Raw genomic sequence first — 13,204 nt, 5'->3', positions numbered from 1 at the left:
AACTTGGTAAAACAGATGGTAATTCTGACTTTAAAATGCCTCATTATATCAAAGACAGACAATCACATATCTGCAAAGCTTGTGCAAATCACATATCTCCAATGATGTACATGGAAATTTCTAATGCAATGGTTTCTGACTTAGGAAGTGTTTTATGATCCCACTTAGTTTCCCAATTTAATGGACACATATTTGACATTTGAGAATTATTGATACACTAAACAAAGAATTTAGCTTCTTTGCTGACAGATTTTGGGAATTAAAAAATATGGAACAAAACAAAACAAAAACTAACAGTCTCATTCATTTGGGGGAATCAAGATTAAAAAGCATCATATGGGGCTAAGTTTAAAAACTTGCAAGACCTATACAATCATTGAATCTTCAAACACAACATATCTAAACTTTTGAATACTTTTGACATAAACATTTTCTTTCACTAACTGTTTTTTCTTTCATTCACTGTACCCTCTAGTCAAAAACTTCACAAGATGTTGCCTCCCAAACATTTCCACAAAGTTTAGCCATTCTATCTCACCCCCCCCTTTTCACTGTGATTGAAATTCCCAGGCTCTCCTTTCAGAGACTAAGACAATATCTTACTAGGGCATCTTGAACCTACTCTTCTCTAGTTCATTCATTGCATTATCCAGAGTAAGATTTTAATATATACCAATTTTAGCACATTATTCTCCCTCTTAAAATGCTCAAATGAAGACACTGCTTCTTAATCTGGCCTCTCAAAATGAGGAAATCTGGCCTCCCACTTCTCCATCCCTTGTCCCTTCACTGTTTAATCCAGCCACACTGGCTATCTTCCATCTCCCGAGAGAGCATTTGCATATAGCTCTTGCTTATCATTTTTCAGACCTTTTCTAGGTAATAATTTCTTTTTTTTCATCATTTCATTGGGGGATTGACTGCTTTTATAACATTCCATACATTACTTGTATCAAGCATATCTGTACATGTTGCCATCATCATTTCCAAAACATTTTCTACTTGAGCCCTCAGTATAAGCTCCTCTTCCCCCCTGCCCCATGAATCCTTGATCAATTATATAGTTATTATTTCATATCTTACACTGTCTGTTGTCTCCCTTCACCCACGTATCTGTTATTCATCCCCTTTGGGGGGGCTATATATCCAATCATGTGATGGGTTCCCCCTATGTCCCTTACCTCTCCCCAACCATCCCATTATCCTCATGATATCACTATTCCCACTACTATTCCTGAGGGATTTATTTGTCCTGAATTCCATGCATTGAGAGCTCTTATGTATACCAATGTTTGTTCTCTGGTCAAGCCAAATTTGTAATGTAGAACTGGGTCATGGTAGTGGGGGGAGGAAGCATTCAGGAACTAGAGGAATGATGTGTGTTTCATTGGTGCGATGCTGCACATTGGTTGAATCATCCCTTCCTTATAAGCCTTCTGTGGGGGAATATCCAATTGTCTATAGATGGGTTTTGGGTCTCCTCTCCAAATTCCCTCATTTACATCAATATAGTTGGGTTTTTTTTAAATTTTTTGATACCTGATACCTGGAGGGAGGGGGAGTGGTGTGAGGCACCAACAATTATTTCTAAAAAGATCATTACCCTTAGTATATGAACTTACAGCAGCCTTCTTTGTAGCACCTGCTCAACTGCAATTATATAATATATATAAATCCATAGATAAATTATTTGAACAATACTTATTTTCTCTTAGACTTCAGGCTACATAAGAGCAGGGGGTTATGTAGTTGATGCTTATCCATATATCTCTAGTATGCATCACATATTAAAACCAATTTGCACCAAGTCATTCTCAACATGTATCAGAGTAGAAAGATGCTCCGCAGGAATTTCCCTCCCCCTTAGGGATGTTCAGTGGTTGATATTTATGGAAGTGGATCACTATACTTTTCTTCTAAGGTATTTCTGGGTAGACTTGAACCAACAACTTCCCAGTTATCAGCTAAGCATATTAACTCTTTGTGCCACTACCTAAGGAGGCACGTTTTGCATTATGAGGTAGTTTATTGTGCCAACCTGGTCGATAAACACATGTGGGGTTAATTGAAGGGCAGAGGGATAAATGGCTCGTGACCCTCGCATTTCTAGTTCTCTGGTCTCTTGCTTTCTGATGGTCGGACCAGGGTGCAGCTGCCTTAGCCAGTTCCCTGCTTCAGCTGGCAAGGCTCACTTCCTGCAGACATCCCCAAGGGGAAGCCGCATGGACCTACCCCAATGCATCCCAGGGTGCTGGAGCAGCCTTGTGGAGACCCCTGCCGGTGCTGAGATGCTTACACATTCACTGATTCGGCTTTCCTCCTGCAGTTGGCATCATTGTGTGTGTTTTGTGAGATGGAGGAGGACTTTGTGGATTGGTGTCGGATATATGGGTTAATGTTGGACTTGTGGGCTTGGGCAGCACTGGGTGGGGATGTTTTCTTGATGTGCACTTAACCTTTATATAAAACACTCTCTTATACATGAGTGTCTGTGGATTTGTTTCTCGAAAGTACCCAGACTACCACACATGAACTACATATTAAGCAGTCAAAGACACTTACCGCAGTTGGTCTCATCAGTATTATCACCACAGTCATCCACCAGATCACATAGATGAAGTTGATCTATACAAGCCTTGGTGTGTTTACACCAGAAATGATCTGGTTCTTCACAGCTCTCAGCAGGAGGAGGAAGAGAACAGTTTTCAAATCTGATGTCGTCAATAGCGGAGACCCCATCATAAATGCCAAGGCTGACTTTATCTAGCGACAAGTAAAAGGGCTGAATCAGACGTCCAAGCTGAATAGTAGCCTCTGACCACTGGTTGCCCTGGTTGTATAAGACTCTCCAGAGTACTGTGGAGTCGGCAGATTTTCCCACGTGGAGTTGAAGTTCAGCTGCTCCCACCGACAGGCCATAGTTATAATACCTGGAAAAGAGCATTCACAAGGGAGAGAAGTAACCTAGGGAACACACTTAATAGTTAACTCTTGGACTCTTCCACTCAGTCAACAATTAATACCCAGTTCTCATGAATGCTGTCTTTGTTTTCTTCAGTAATTGTGGCTGACGATTTGCAAAAGCTTATCTGTTGAGGTACGTGTTCTGGGTCTCAGGACCCTGGGAGCCTTTCTCAAGGAGCTTTGAACAGAGAACACAGTCTTAATTAAGTTATAATCCACAGTTGCAGAGAAAGGGCCTCTTTCATGTTGAGAAATGAACAGAACAAATACTGATAACAGGTTCCCAAGCAAAATGCTAATTGTGTGAATGGAGTGTGAGAATTATTTTAAAGGAAAGCCTGGGGCAAAGTGCAACTGCTAATAAGTGCTAGAAGGTGCCTGCTACCACTGGACTGAGATACACGTTCAAATCTCATGTGTGGCAAAAAAAAGGAGATGTTTCATGTGCTGCACATGTTCTCTAGGGAAAATGAGCTTTTTTACACCAAGTGTGTAAAACACAGTGCTTGTGAAAGCCCATTCAATTATGTGTTACATGGTTACCTTAAATGTAAGCACACAAAAGCAATAATATCAAAATATAAAGCAGGGCCTCAAAAAAGGAAAATTGTTCATTAGTAATCTTGTTCTAATTCCATGTAGAGACTTCAAATGCCTTGCTAGAATTCAACAGAAACATTTACCTAGCATGCCGCCATCTCCCCAAATAAGACTTCCCTAACTTTCCACACCTGCATGTTTAGTATTAATATGTGGATATAAAATCCAATGACAAAAGGAGGAAGTATGCAGAAACATGCTGAGTGTTCCCGCTACATCACCATCAAAGTGTCCATAGATTATGGTTGGATTATAAAATGCAACACTGAGAAAGAAGTGAGGCCAGATGCACTCTCTAAGTGCGATATAACCCCTATTATGAAATATAAATTCCTTTTTCTGTGTCGCAAGAGTAAGTGGCCATTATTTATAATATTTACCAGAAAGAGAGTGTACATTCAGGCCCAGTCTGACGGAAAGTTGGGCTCCGGAGTTTAGCCATTTGTGAGAAACTGCTGCTTGTCTTCAGAATGAACATAAAATGTCCTATTGGAATACAAAACAAACCACTAGTTAGCCTAATGGGCCCTAAAGTAAGATATGTCTCTTTTACCCCAACACTGAATAAGTTATCATGCCCAACTTAACCCTAAATTAAGACCACACAACCAAAAAAAAGGCATGAGTGTTACTCAATTTTATTCCTACAAACATGACAATTTTATCCGTCTAAGTCTAAATTAGACAGAAAATTAGTGGTGAATTTTTTTAAATTATAGATATACCTTCTTCCTTTGCCATCCATAAAAGAATTATTCCATGTAGACAACAGAGCTAAAATTAACTCTGTTCAGCTAACCTACCATTACAACAACGTCGCATCTCTTTCTTCTGCCAAGCTTGCCCGAGCAATAAATTAAAGCAGCCCAATAGCTGCCGCTGCTTCCTTCTTACCTTGAGCCGTGTTGTGAGTATGATCTCGAGGGGGGGCCTGCTGCTGAAGTTCAGCTGACAGATCCCTTCTGGAACTCCAGAACCAGTCGAAATGATCACCACTAAGCACCTCGAACCAACCGCAGCTGTTTGCTTCAAAGTCGCACTTGGCAGCTGGAGAAGCAAAGGAAGGTTCCATTCTTACCCGGGCTTTCCAAAACGTTCACACGTTAGAAAGAGTCAAAGCTCAAGTGTCAATCCCCTGATTATCAAAGTGCATCGAAGGGAGGTCTGACAGTGTGGGAGGTGATACGCTGGGCCGCGAACTCAGCAGTTCAAGACCACCAGATACTCGGCAGGAGAAAGAGGAAGGATTCCACTTCAATGCTGGTTTAAAGTCAGAGAAACTCACAGGGACACCTTGACACCGTCCTAAAAGGTCATCATGAGTCCAAATGGACTCAATGTCAGTGAACTTGGGATGATTTTGGAAGAATGTCAACGGACACAGTGGAGGGAAAAAAGATAGTCTGATCAGAAAAAAAAATGTAGTGGTGCATTTCATACTGATCATTGATGAGGCAGGATTCTCAATTTAAGAAGTAAAAGTTATTTCCCAAATATTTGAAGAAATAGGATCATTCAGCCAAATAACTGATAGAATGGTCAAGGTTCTAAGATGTCGCTATCCCCATCGTGTTTGTGTTAGGCAGAAGCGGGAGTTGGCAGGGCAGGTGGGTTAGGAGACAGAGCTGGTGAAAACACTCCAAGGACCCTATGAGAGGCCAGACCCCCTTCACCCCTCTCCACCCTCCCTTTCAGTGGCCTTCAGGCCCAGATACAGAAGACTAGCCATTACAGATAACCTTGAACCCTGTTGCTTAGCTCCCGACCTGCAGACAACACGGTTACTGTGGAAAATTCCCCAGCTACTCCCTCCCTGCAGACCTGGGCTATAAAACTCTCCACCTCTCACCTGGACCCTGTGACTTCGAGGGGCCCCAACTGGGGGCCATGAACCTCACCTGGGAGCTCAGGATGCTCCAGTCCTGTTCTCTGCTCTCCCGTCCCTCCCGGGAGCTCTGAAATAAACCTCTGAAACATTTTCTACCTTCGCTTTCTTTCTTTCTGTCTGTCGCCAAATCAATCTCACAGTTAGTTGCCCTGCGGTGATGACCTCCGCTAGAATGTGTAGGTGTCCTGAGAGAAAGCAGTTTCCTTTTCTGAATCAAATTATGTCCCTCCAAAAGATATGTTGAAGAACTAACCCTATCATCATGAATGGTGAATGTGGCTTTGTTTCCCCTTTTCTTTGCAAACCTTCCCCATTAAACAAAACTCTACAGGTGTGTGGGTTGGGTCTGCATTCTAATCTGTATGCCTGACATTTCATAAAAGAAGGACAGACACAGGAAGAGAGTCACATGCATGGGATTTGTTTACAAGTCAGGGAACCCCACAAAATGCTGAAGGCTGCAAGAAGCTGGGGAACAAGGGAGGATCTTTCTTGAGAGCCAACAAAAGAGAGCATGGCTCTGCTAATGTTTTGGATTAAGACTTTTACTCTCCGTAAGAAAATACATTTCTGCTTCCTGAAGCCACCCATCTAACCTACCTTTGTTATATCAGCCCCAGGAAAGGAGGGCATTTATTTAAAAAAAAAAAAAAAGATAAAAATCCCATGCACATACAAAAAATTCTTAATACTGGAAAAATTCATATACACTATACTTAATATAATGCTCCCTTTGATGTCTGTAGCAACCTCTATTCATAGAGCACTGCCTGAATTGCTTAGTTCATGCAAGAAAGGATAGCTGTCCTACTTTTCAGATAAATAAGCAGAGGAGATAATTCACTTCTACAAGGACATACTTGAGCAGGAAGAGGAGAAAAGAGGAAAAAGGGAATAAGAGAAAATTATAATAGTAACATGTAGTATTTACTGAACTAAGTTATACACTAGACTATGTTCTGCATGTGTTGAAGAGGAAAAAAGGCCAGGAGTTCGTTTTATGCTAAGATAGAAAGAAAATAAGCTATTTCTATTGTATAATAATTCAGACAGCTACCTGAAAAAGATTAAAATGTATTATTTTCAACTCAGAGATATATTTTTGTGGAAATAAATGGATATCCTAATAATAATAAATTTTAAACAACTATTGAAACAATTCCTTCTCGCACAATCCTACAAAGATAATGATTTTAGCAGATGGTTATGCCATGAGAATTCCATATGTATTCCTTTTGAGTATGCTTTGTTTCCATGTTTAGATACCTAAACACCTTTGTAATAAGCACCTACGTGGGTCAGAGAGGTAATAAACAAATAAATTAATATTCTGGTTAACTGCTAACCAAATGCACACCTATTAGAACTGAAAAACCAGAAAATCAAATGCTGCCCTGCGGTCATTCCCAATTCCTTGAGACCCTACAGGACAGGGTAGAACTTCCTCTGGGTTTCTGAGACTGTCCCTCTCTACAGGAGTAGATAGCAAAGCCTCATCTTCCTCCTGCAGACCGGCTGATGACCTTGAACTGACCCTGTGGTTAGGTGCTCAACATGAAAACCACTATGCCACTGGGCTACTCCATCTATGAACAGCTTTGGAAATTTCGGGGGGGTTATTTCCCCTTTTTTTTGGGTTCTTTCGTTTTTTTTGATTTCCTTTTTTACCCTTTTGTTTTTTTTCTACATCTTAATGTTAGTAATACGTAATAGGTATATTATAAATTAAAAACTATATATAGCATGTTTGCTTGCAAGTATTTAAATATTGGGTTTATAAAGACACTGGTAATAAAAGTCATTAATGATGAAAACTAAAAAAGTATTCCACTTACCTCAGCACTAGTTTAACCACAGTGTCATCGAGGAGATCCCCATTTTAAGTCAGGACTACCTGTGTATCCTTTTCTGACTTGAAGATACAATACTCTGGATAGATTTTAACATTTAATACTCAAGAATTTATAACTATTTTAGGAACACCAATATCACCACCATCAGAATCCTCACAATTACAATCACAACTGCATTTTTCATTTCCACAGGGTTTATCATAAACCAAAGTTTGAGTCTTGCAGCAGGACTGTTGATGTAGAATCCCTAAAGATTGTGCTTGCATAATCTGTGGTTATAAGTCTCAAATTAGTGACTCTAAACCTTACCAATCACTAGTATGAGAATGATTCCCAAGTGTCTTCTCTTGGTTGTGTATGCATTATTAGAATAGTGTGGGGTGGTGGGGAAGATTGCTAAGGAAGATATTTTTGTACTTACAAATAGATCCATCACCTACCCACAGTATTATTCTCATTTCAGAGCTCTTGCCTGAAGTAAAGAAGATAAATGTATGTGATGGCCAAGAAATCTTGTGAGAGAAATGAATCCATGATCAGATCCCATCTTGTTTCAGATTCATTGTCCAACCTCTAAAGCTGGTTTAGGATAATCTCTAGTGAAGTTCATTTGCACAGAATCAATATTAAGTATGCAATGAGGAAGTATAGGTTGAAAATTCAGGCCTCACATACACACAAAATAGAAAATTAATATGAAGAAATATATTCAACACACAAAGTGGCTGAATTAGACAATTCTCCCTGGTTTAGCCCATGGGCAAGATGCTCATGCTTGGTTGTGCTTTAAGGCTGAAGCAGTGAACAGTAATTTTAAGCAGTTTGAAATCCAGAGCTCACCTGTCAGCTCCCACTGTGAAGTACAGAAGAATCTGAAAGTGCCGGGGTATAGAGACCTCATGGACAATATCCACTAGATGTACATGTCACTTTATTTAATCCTTACAAAATATCCAAGAACTTTTAACTGGCCCTATGTTATAAATGAGAAATTTAAAGTTCAGGTAAGAGTTAGCATATTTTATGGGTTAAATTATACCCCCTAAACACATGTGAGGTGAATTCTAACCCCTGGATCTGTGGTTTCAGGAGAAAGATGGGGGTTTCTACTCCCATAAAGAGTTGTAATGTAGAAAACTCACAGAGATAGTGCTGCTCTGACCTATAGAGACCGAGTGTCCCTATGAGTTAACATCAACTCCGTGGCAGTGAGTGGGGGTGAGGGCTTTTTGTTTGTTGGTTGGTTGGTGGACCTATGATTATTCCCATTTAGGAGTGTTTTTCTTTGTAAAGTTAATGAGACATTATTAGTATAGTATATCTTGAATAACTTGCTTTTGAGACACAAAAGAGGAAATTAAGCAAGGAAGCAAGTAGGCAGAGAGGAGAGAAGAAATGAGCCATAAGCTTGCCAAGGAATGCAGGAATAGAAGCTAAACGAAAAGAGAGAGAGAGAGATCTCCTCCCAGAGTTAACACAGAGAGAAACCTTTCCTTAATGTCTAGCAACCTAAATTTGAATTTCTAGCCTCCTAAAATATAAAACTGAACTGTACCTGTGTATTCCCAAGGCTGGCATTCTGTAGGGAGCATAAAGTCTCTTATGAGTCCACACAGACTCCATGGCAGAGAGTTTCATTTGCAATTGCTTGGAAGTTATGTGAAAATAAACGTCTGCTTATTAAAGCCACCCACTTGTGGTATTTCTGTTATAGCCCTACTGGATCATTAAGAGAGCATATAATTTATCAGTGCTTATTTCTAGTGACGCAATCCCAATCAAGTTTGGCTCAGATTCATTTTAAAAGGTCATAATAACTAATACTTTTAACCACTATTATTTGGCAGACATTCTTGTATGTGTCCAACCACGTGTCTGTCAGTTTGTCATACTGCAGTGGCTTGTGGGTTACCATGATGCTGGCAGCTATGTCCCTGGCATTTCAAATGCCAGCAGGGTCACCCAAGGTGACTAGGTGCCGAACCTCCAGACTAAGAGCAGACCATGAAGAAGGACTTGGCTTCAGAGCATTGTCAAGTACTGAGGACCTAATGAATGGAAGCAGAACATTGCTGGAGGTAGAAGCAGAGGATGGGCCCCCAGGTTTGAGGGCAATCAGGATGTGGCCGAGGAGGAACTGGTTTCTGAGAGTGGAGCAGGAGTCAGGTCAAAGCCTGTGGGATTGGAGCCTTCAAGATCTTCATTTCCGGATGGGGTCCAACTCAAGATAAAGAAGAAAAGCTGAAAATAATCTTCTAATGATTGTAACTTGAAATGTAAGAAGCATGAATCTAGAAAATTGGAAGTTATCAAAAATGAAATGAAATGCACTAATATCCTAGGTATTAGTGAGCTGAAATGGCTGGTATTGACCATTTTAAGTCAGAAAGTTATATGGTTTACTATGGTGGGAATAAAACAATCAAGAGAAATGGTGTGGCATTTATTGTCCAAAAGGACATTGTAAAATCAATCATGAAGTACTGTCTGTGATAGGATATTTATCTACCTTTAAGGAAATCTGAAAAACACAGTCCAATTATTCAAATTTATACAGAAACCACAAAAGGTAATGAGGAAAAATTGAAGAATTCTACCAAGTACTTCAGTTGGAAACTGATCCAAATCTATTGTAATGCAAAAGCTGGAAATGGAGAAGGAACAGTAGTTGAAAAATGCAGACTTGTTGACAAAAATGAACCTGGAGATCACAATAGAATTTTGAAAAACCAATGACTTGTTCATAGAAAATACTTTTCTTTTTAACAAAACAAAAGGTGACCAAGTACATGGATTTCTCCAGTTGGAACACACAGAAATCAACTAGACTACATCTGTGGGAAGAAACTATGGAGAAGCTTAATATCAGCCACTGAAACAGGCCAGGAGCTGACTGTGGAACAGACTACCAACTGCTAATATGGAAGTTTGGATTGAAACTGAAGAAAATTCAAACATTTCCAAGTGAGCTAAAATATGACCTTGAGCACATCTCATCCAAATTTTGCGAACATTTCAAAAGCAACTCTGATGCATTGAACACTAATGACAGAACACATGATGACATGGGAGGACATCAAAAACATCTTTCAAGAAGTGAGTAAAAGGTCATTTAAAAGATAGGAAAGAAAGAAATAGCAAAGTGGATGTCAGAAGAGACTCTAAAACTTGTACTTAATCACAGAGTAGCTAAAGCAAATGGAGTAAATGATGAGGTTAAAGAGCTAAATAGAAAATTTCAAAGGATGGTCCTGTGGGTTTTGTTTTTGTCATAATACGACCACCAAAGTAAATGAGAGTCATTTATAATGTGTAGAGAAGCAAATGGATTCTGGGTTCCCACTTAATTCTATCCCCAAACATGGCCCTGCTCGACACTTACCTTCATGAAATGATCACTGAACATAAGGATGCTACAGTAACATGTGGTGAAGAAAGAAGATGGTGCCTGGCTATCAACTGAAATAGTGTCTGGGGTTTTAAAGGCTTGTATTCAAACAAGCAGCCATCAAAGTGAGGCATCAACTAAGTCCACTTGAAAGAAACCACCAGCCTGTATGATCCAAAAATGGCAATAACAAAATCCAAATATGACGAAGGGAAAAGTATCAGAGAGTAAATCGTAGACCCCCAATTTGTAGACGGCTGGGGAAGATTATTTAGGCAGATTATGCCTCAGGCTAATCCCCTCTAGCCACTAGCCTCTAACAAGGAACTAAAATAGTTTAATTATCAGGAAAAGATTATTGTAAACTTGATTATGCTGGATCAAAACATGGTATAATATGATACTTGGCCAGTTGACCTCCCTCATGACCCAACCTGAATTTGCTCTAGGCTCAAGTATTTCTTGCTTGTTCCATGACAGAAATTTCTTCTCTGGTTTTTAAAATATTGATAGTGGTCTTTTCTTTCTTACTCCTTATTTGTATTTTTATCTTTATAATACTATAATTTATTATTTTCTCCATGCTGGTTCTTTTTTTTAATTGTTCTGTTGGGTTTCCCTATTTGTGAAGCACAGAAGTTGTAAATGCAAAGAGACAATAGCTGATGCAATGGTTTATCAGGGATGTGAAGTGGGAGTGGGGATAGGGAGGGAGAGGACTTTAGGGAGAAAGCAATGGATGTGAGCGGGGTCAGGGGGCACTGGAGCTGATTGTGACGATGTAGATACAACTCATTTTTAAAGTGACTTACCATGGAAGTGTATAATATGTGAATACTATCTCAAGTAACTTACTAAAAACAAAAGAAACTAAACTTGACCAATGGTTACCAAGGGTTAAGGAGAAAGAACTGTTGCTTTGGGGGCACTGAATTTATGTTAATGGTGGTGAAGTAATTTAGAACAGGGGAATGATGGCTGTACAACATGAACGACATCATAGCACCAAATTATACATGCAGGAGTTGTGGAACTGGAGACTGTTTCATTGTGTATATTCTTGCCACAATTAGGAAAAAACATAATTACATGAATAACAGTGAGTATAAGGAAAAAGAAAAGTTTTAGAATTGATTGTGGTGATGACTGTCCAATTCTTCTGGATATGATTGAATTGTTGAATTGTATGACGTGGAAGAAATACTAATAAAACTGTTAAAAATAAGTAAAGATGTAAACTCTGACTTCAGAAGTATATAGCCCTAGATGGAAGATATATTGAGAAACAATAGCTTCACATTTAGATACTGTTGTTCAATAAAGGTTTCTATGACTTAAAAAAAATTCAAAGTGCAGCTTGAGAGGGCAAAGCCAAATATTATAATGAAATGTGCAAAGACCTAGAATTTAAAAACTAAAAGTGAAGCACAGGCTCAGTATATCTTAAACCAAAGAATATTTCAAGCCATGAGTTGTAGTATTGAAAATTCTATGCACAAAATATTGAATGATGCAGAAAGCATATGAACAAGAACCAATGGTGCTGAAGGAAGAAGCTCAAGGTGCGCTGAAAGCAGTAGCCAAAGTCAAGGCTCCAGGAATTGATGGAACACCATTGAAATGTTTCAATAGGCTGATGAAGCAATGGAAGCATTCACTTGTCTTTGACATGAAATTTAGAAATTGGCCGACTGACTAGAAGAGATACTGATTTGCACCAATTCCAAAGAAGGGTGACCCAACATAATGCTCATATTCTAGAATATCATTGATATCATAAGCAAGCAAAATTTTACTGAAGATGATCCAACAACAGTTGCAGCAGTGCATTGCAATGAGTTGCCAGAGGTTCAGACTGGATTCAGAAGAGGATGTAGAGCAAGGGATATCATTGCTGATGCCAGGGTGACCTTGGCTGAGAGCAACGAATACAAGAAATATGTTTACTTGTGTTTTATTGACTATGCCAAGGCATTCGACTGCGTGGAACATAATAAACTCTGAATGTCATCGATAATAATAGGACGTTTCAGAAGACTTCATTGTGCTCATGTGGAACTTGTACATGGATCAAGAGGCAGCTGTGAACACAGAACAAGGGATACTGCATGGTTTTAAACTCAGAAAAAGTGTGTGACAGAATTTTATTCTCTTGCAAAACTTATTCAAAATCGATATGCTGAGCATATCATCAGAAAATTGATGGGGGATGTGGCATCAGGATTGGAAGAAGTCTTATTAATAACCTTCTATATGCAGATAACACAACCTTACTTGGTGAAAGCACTTGTTGATGATCAAGGATTGCAGCCTTTAGTATGGATCACATACAACTCAAGGTAAAGGAAACCCAAATCCTCACAATTGTACCAATTAGTAATATCATGATAAATGAAAAAAAGGTTTGAACTTGTCAAAGACTTTGTCTTGCTTGGATCTACTATCAATACTCATGGAAGCAACTAGTCAAGAGATCAAAAGACATATTGCATTAGATAAATCTCCCGCACA

The 13,204-nt window shown here is 39.2% G+C and overlaps 1 protein-coding gene across 1 annotated transcript in view; it reads right to left on the bottom strand.

Annotated features, from left to right (window-relative positions):
• MALRD1 (MAM and LDL receptor class A domain containing 1) overlaps positions 1–13,204 on the bottom strand; it is an 819,322-nt gene that overhangs the window by 638,613 nt on the left and 167,505 nt on the right. The window contains 3 exon segments of the mRNA XM_013008119.2: positions 2,563–2,930; positions 3,945–4,050; positions 4,459–4,611. Of these exon segments, the coding sequence (XP_012863573.1) occupies positions 2,563–2,930; positions 3,945–4,050; positions 4,459–4,611 (627 nt within the window).

Source organism: Echinops telfairi, unplaced genomic scaffold, assembly GCF_000313985.2.
Source record: "Echinops telfairi isolate 266 unplaced genomic scaffold, ASM31398v2 ScPeMD7_7473;HRSCAF=8511, whole genome shotgun sequence".
Lineage (NCBI taxonomy): Eukaryota > Metazoa > Chordata > Mammalia > Afrosoricida > Tenrecidae > Echinops > Echinops telfairi.
The sequence above is the reverse complement of the archived record's forward strand: the minus strand, read 5'-3'. Positions and strand labels throughout refer to the sequence as shown.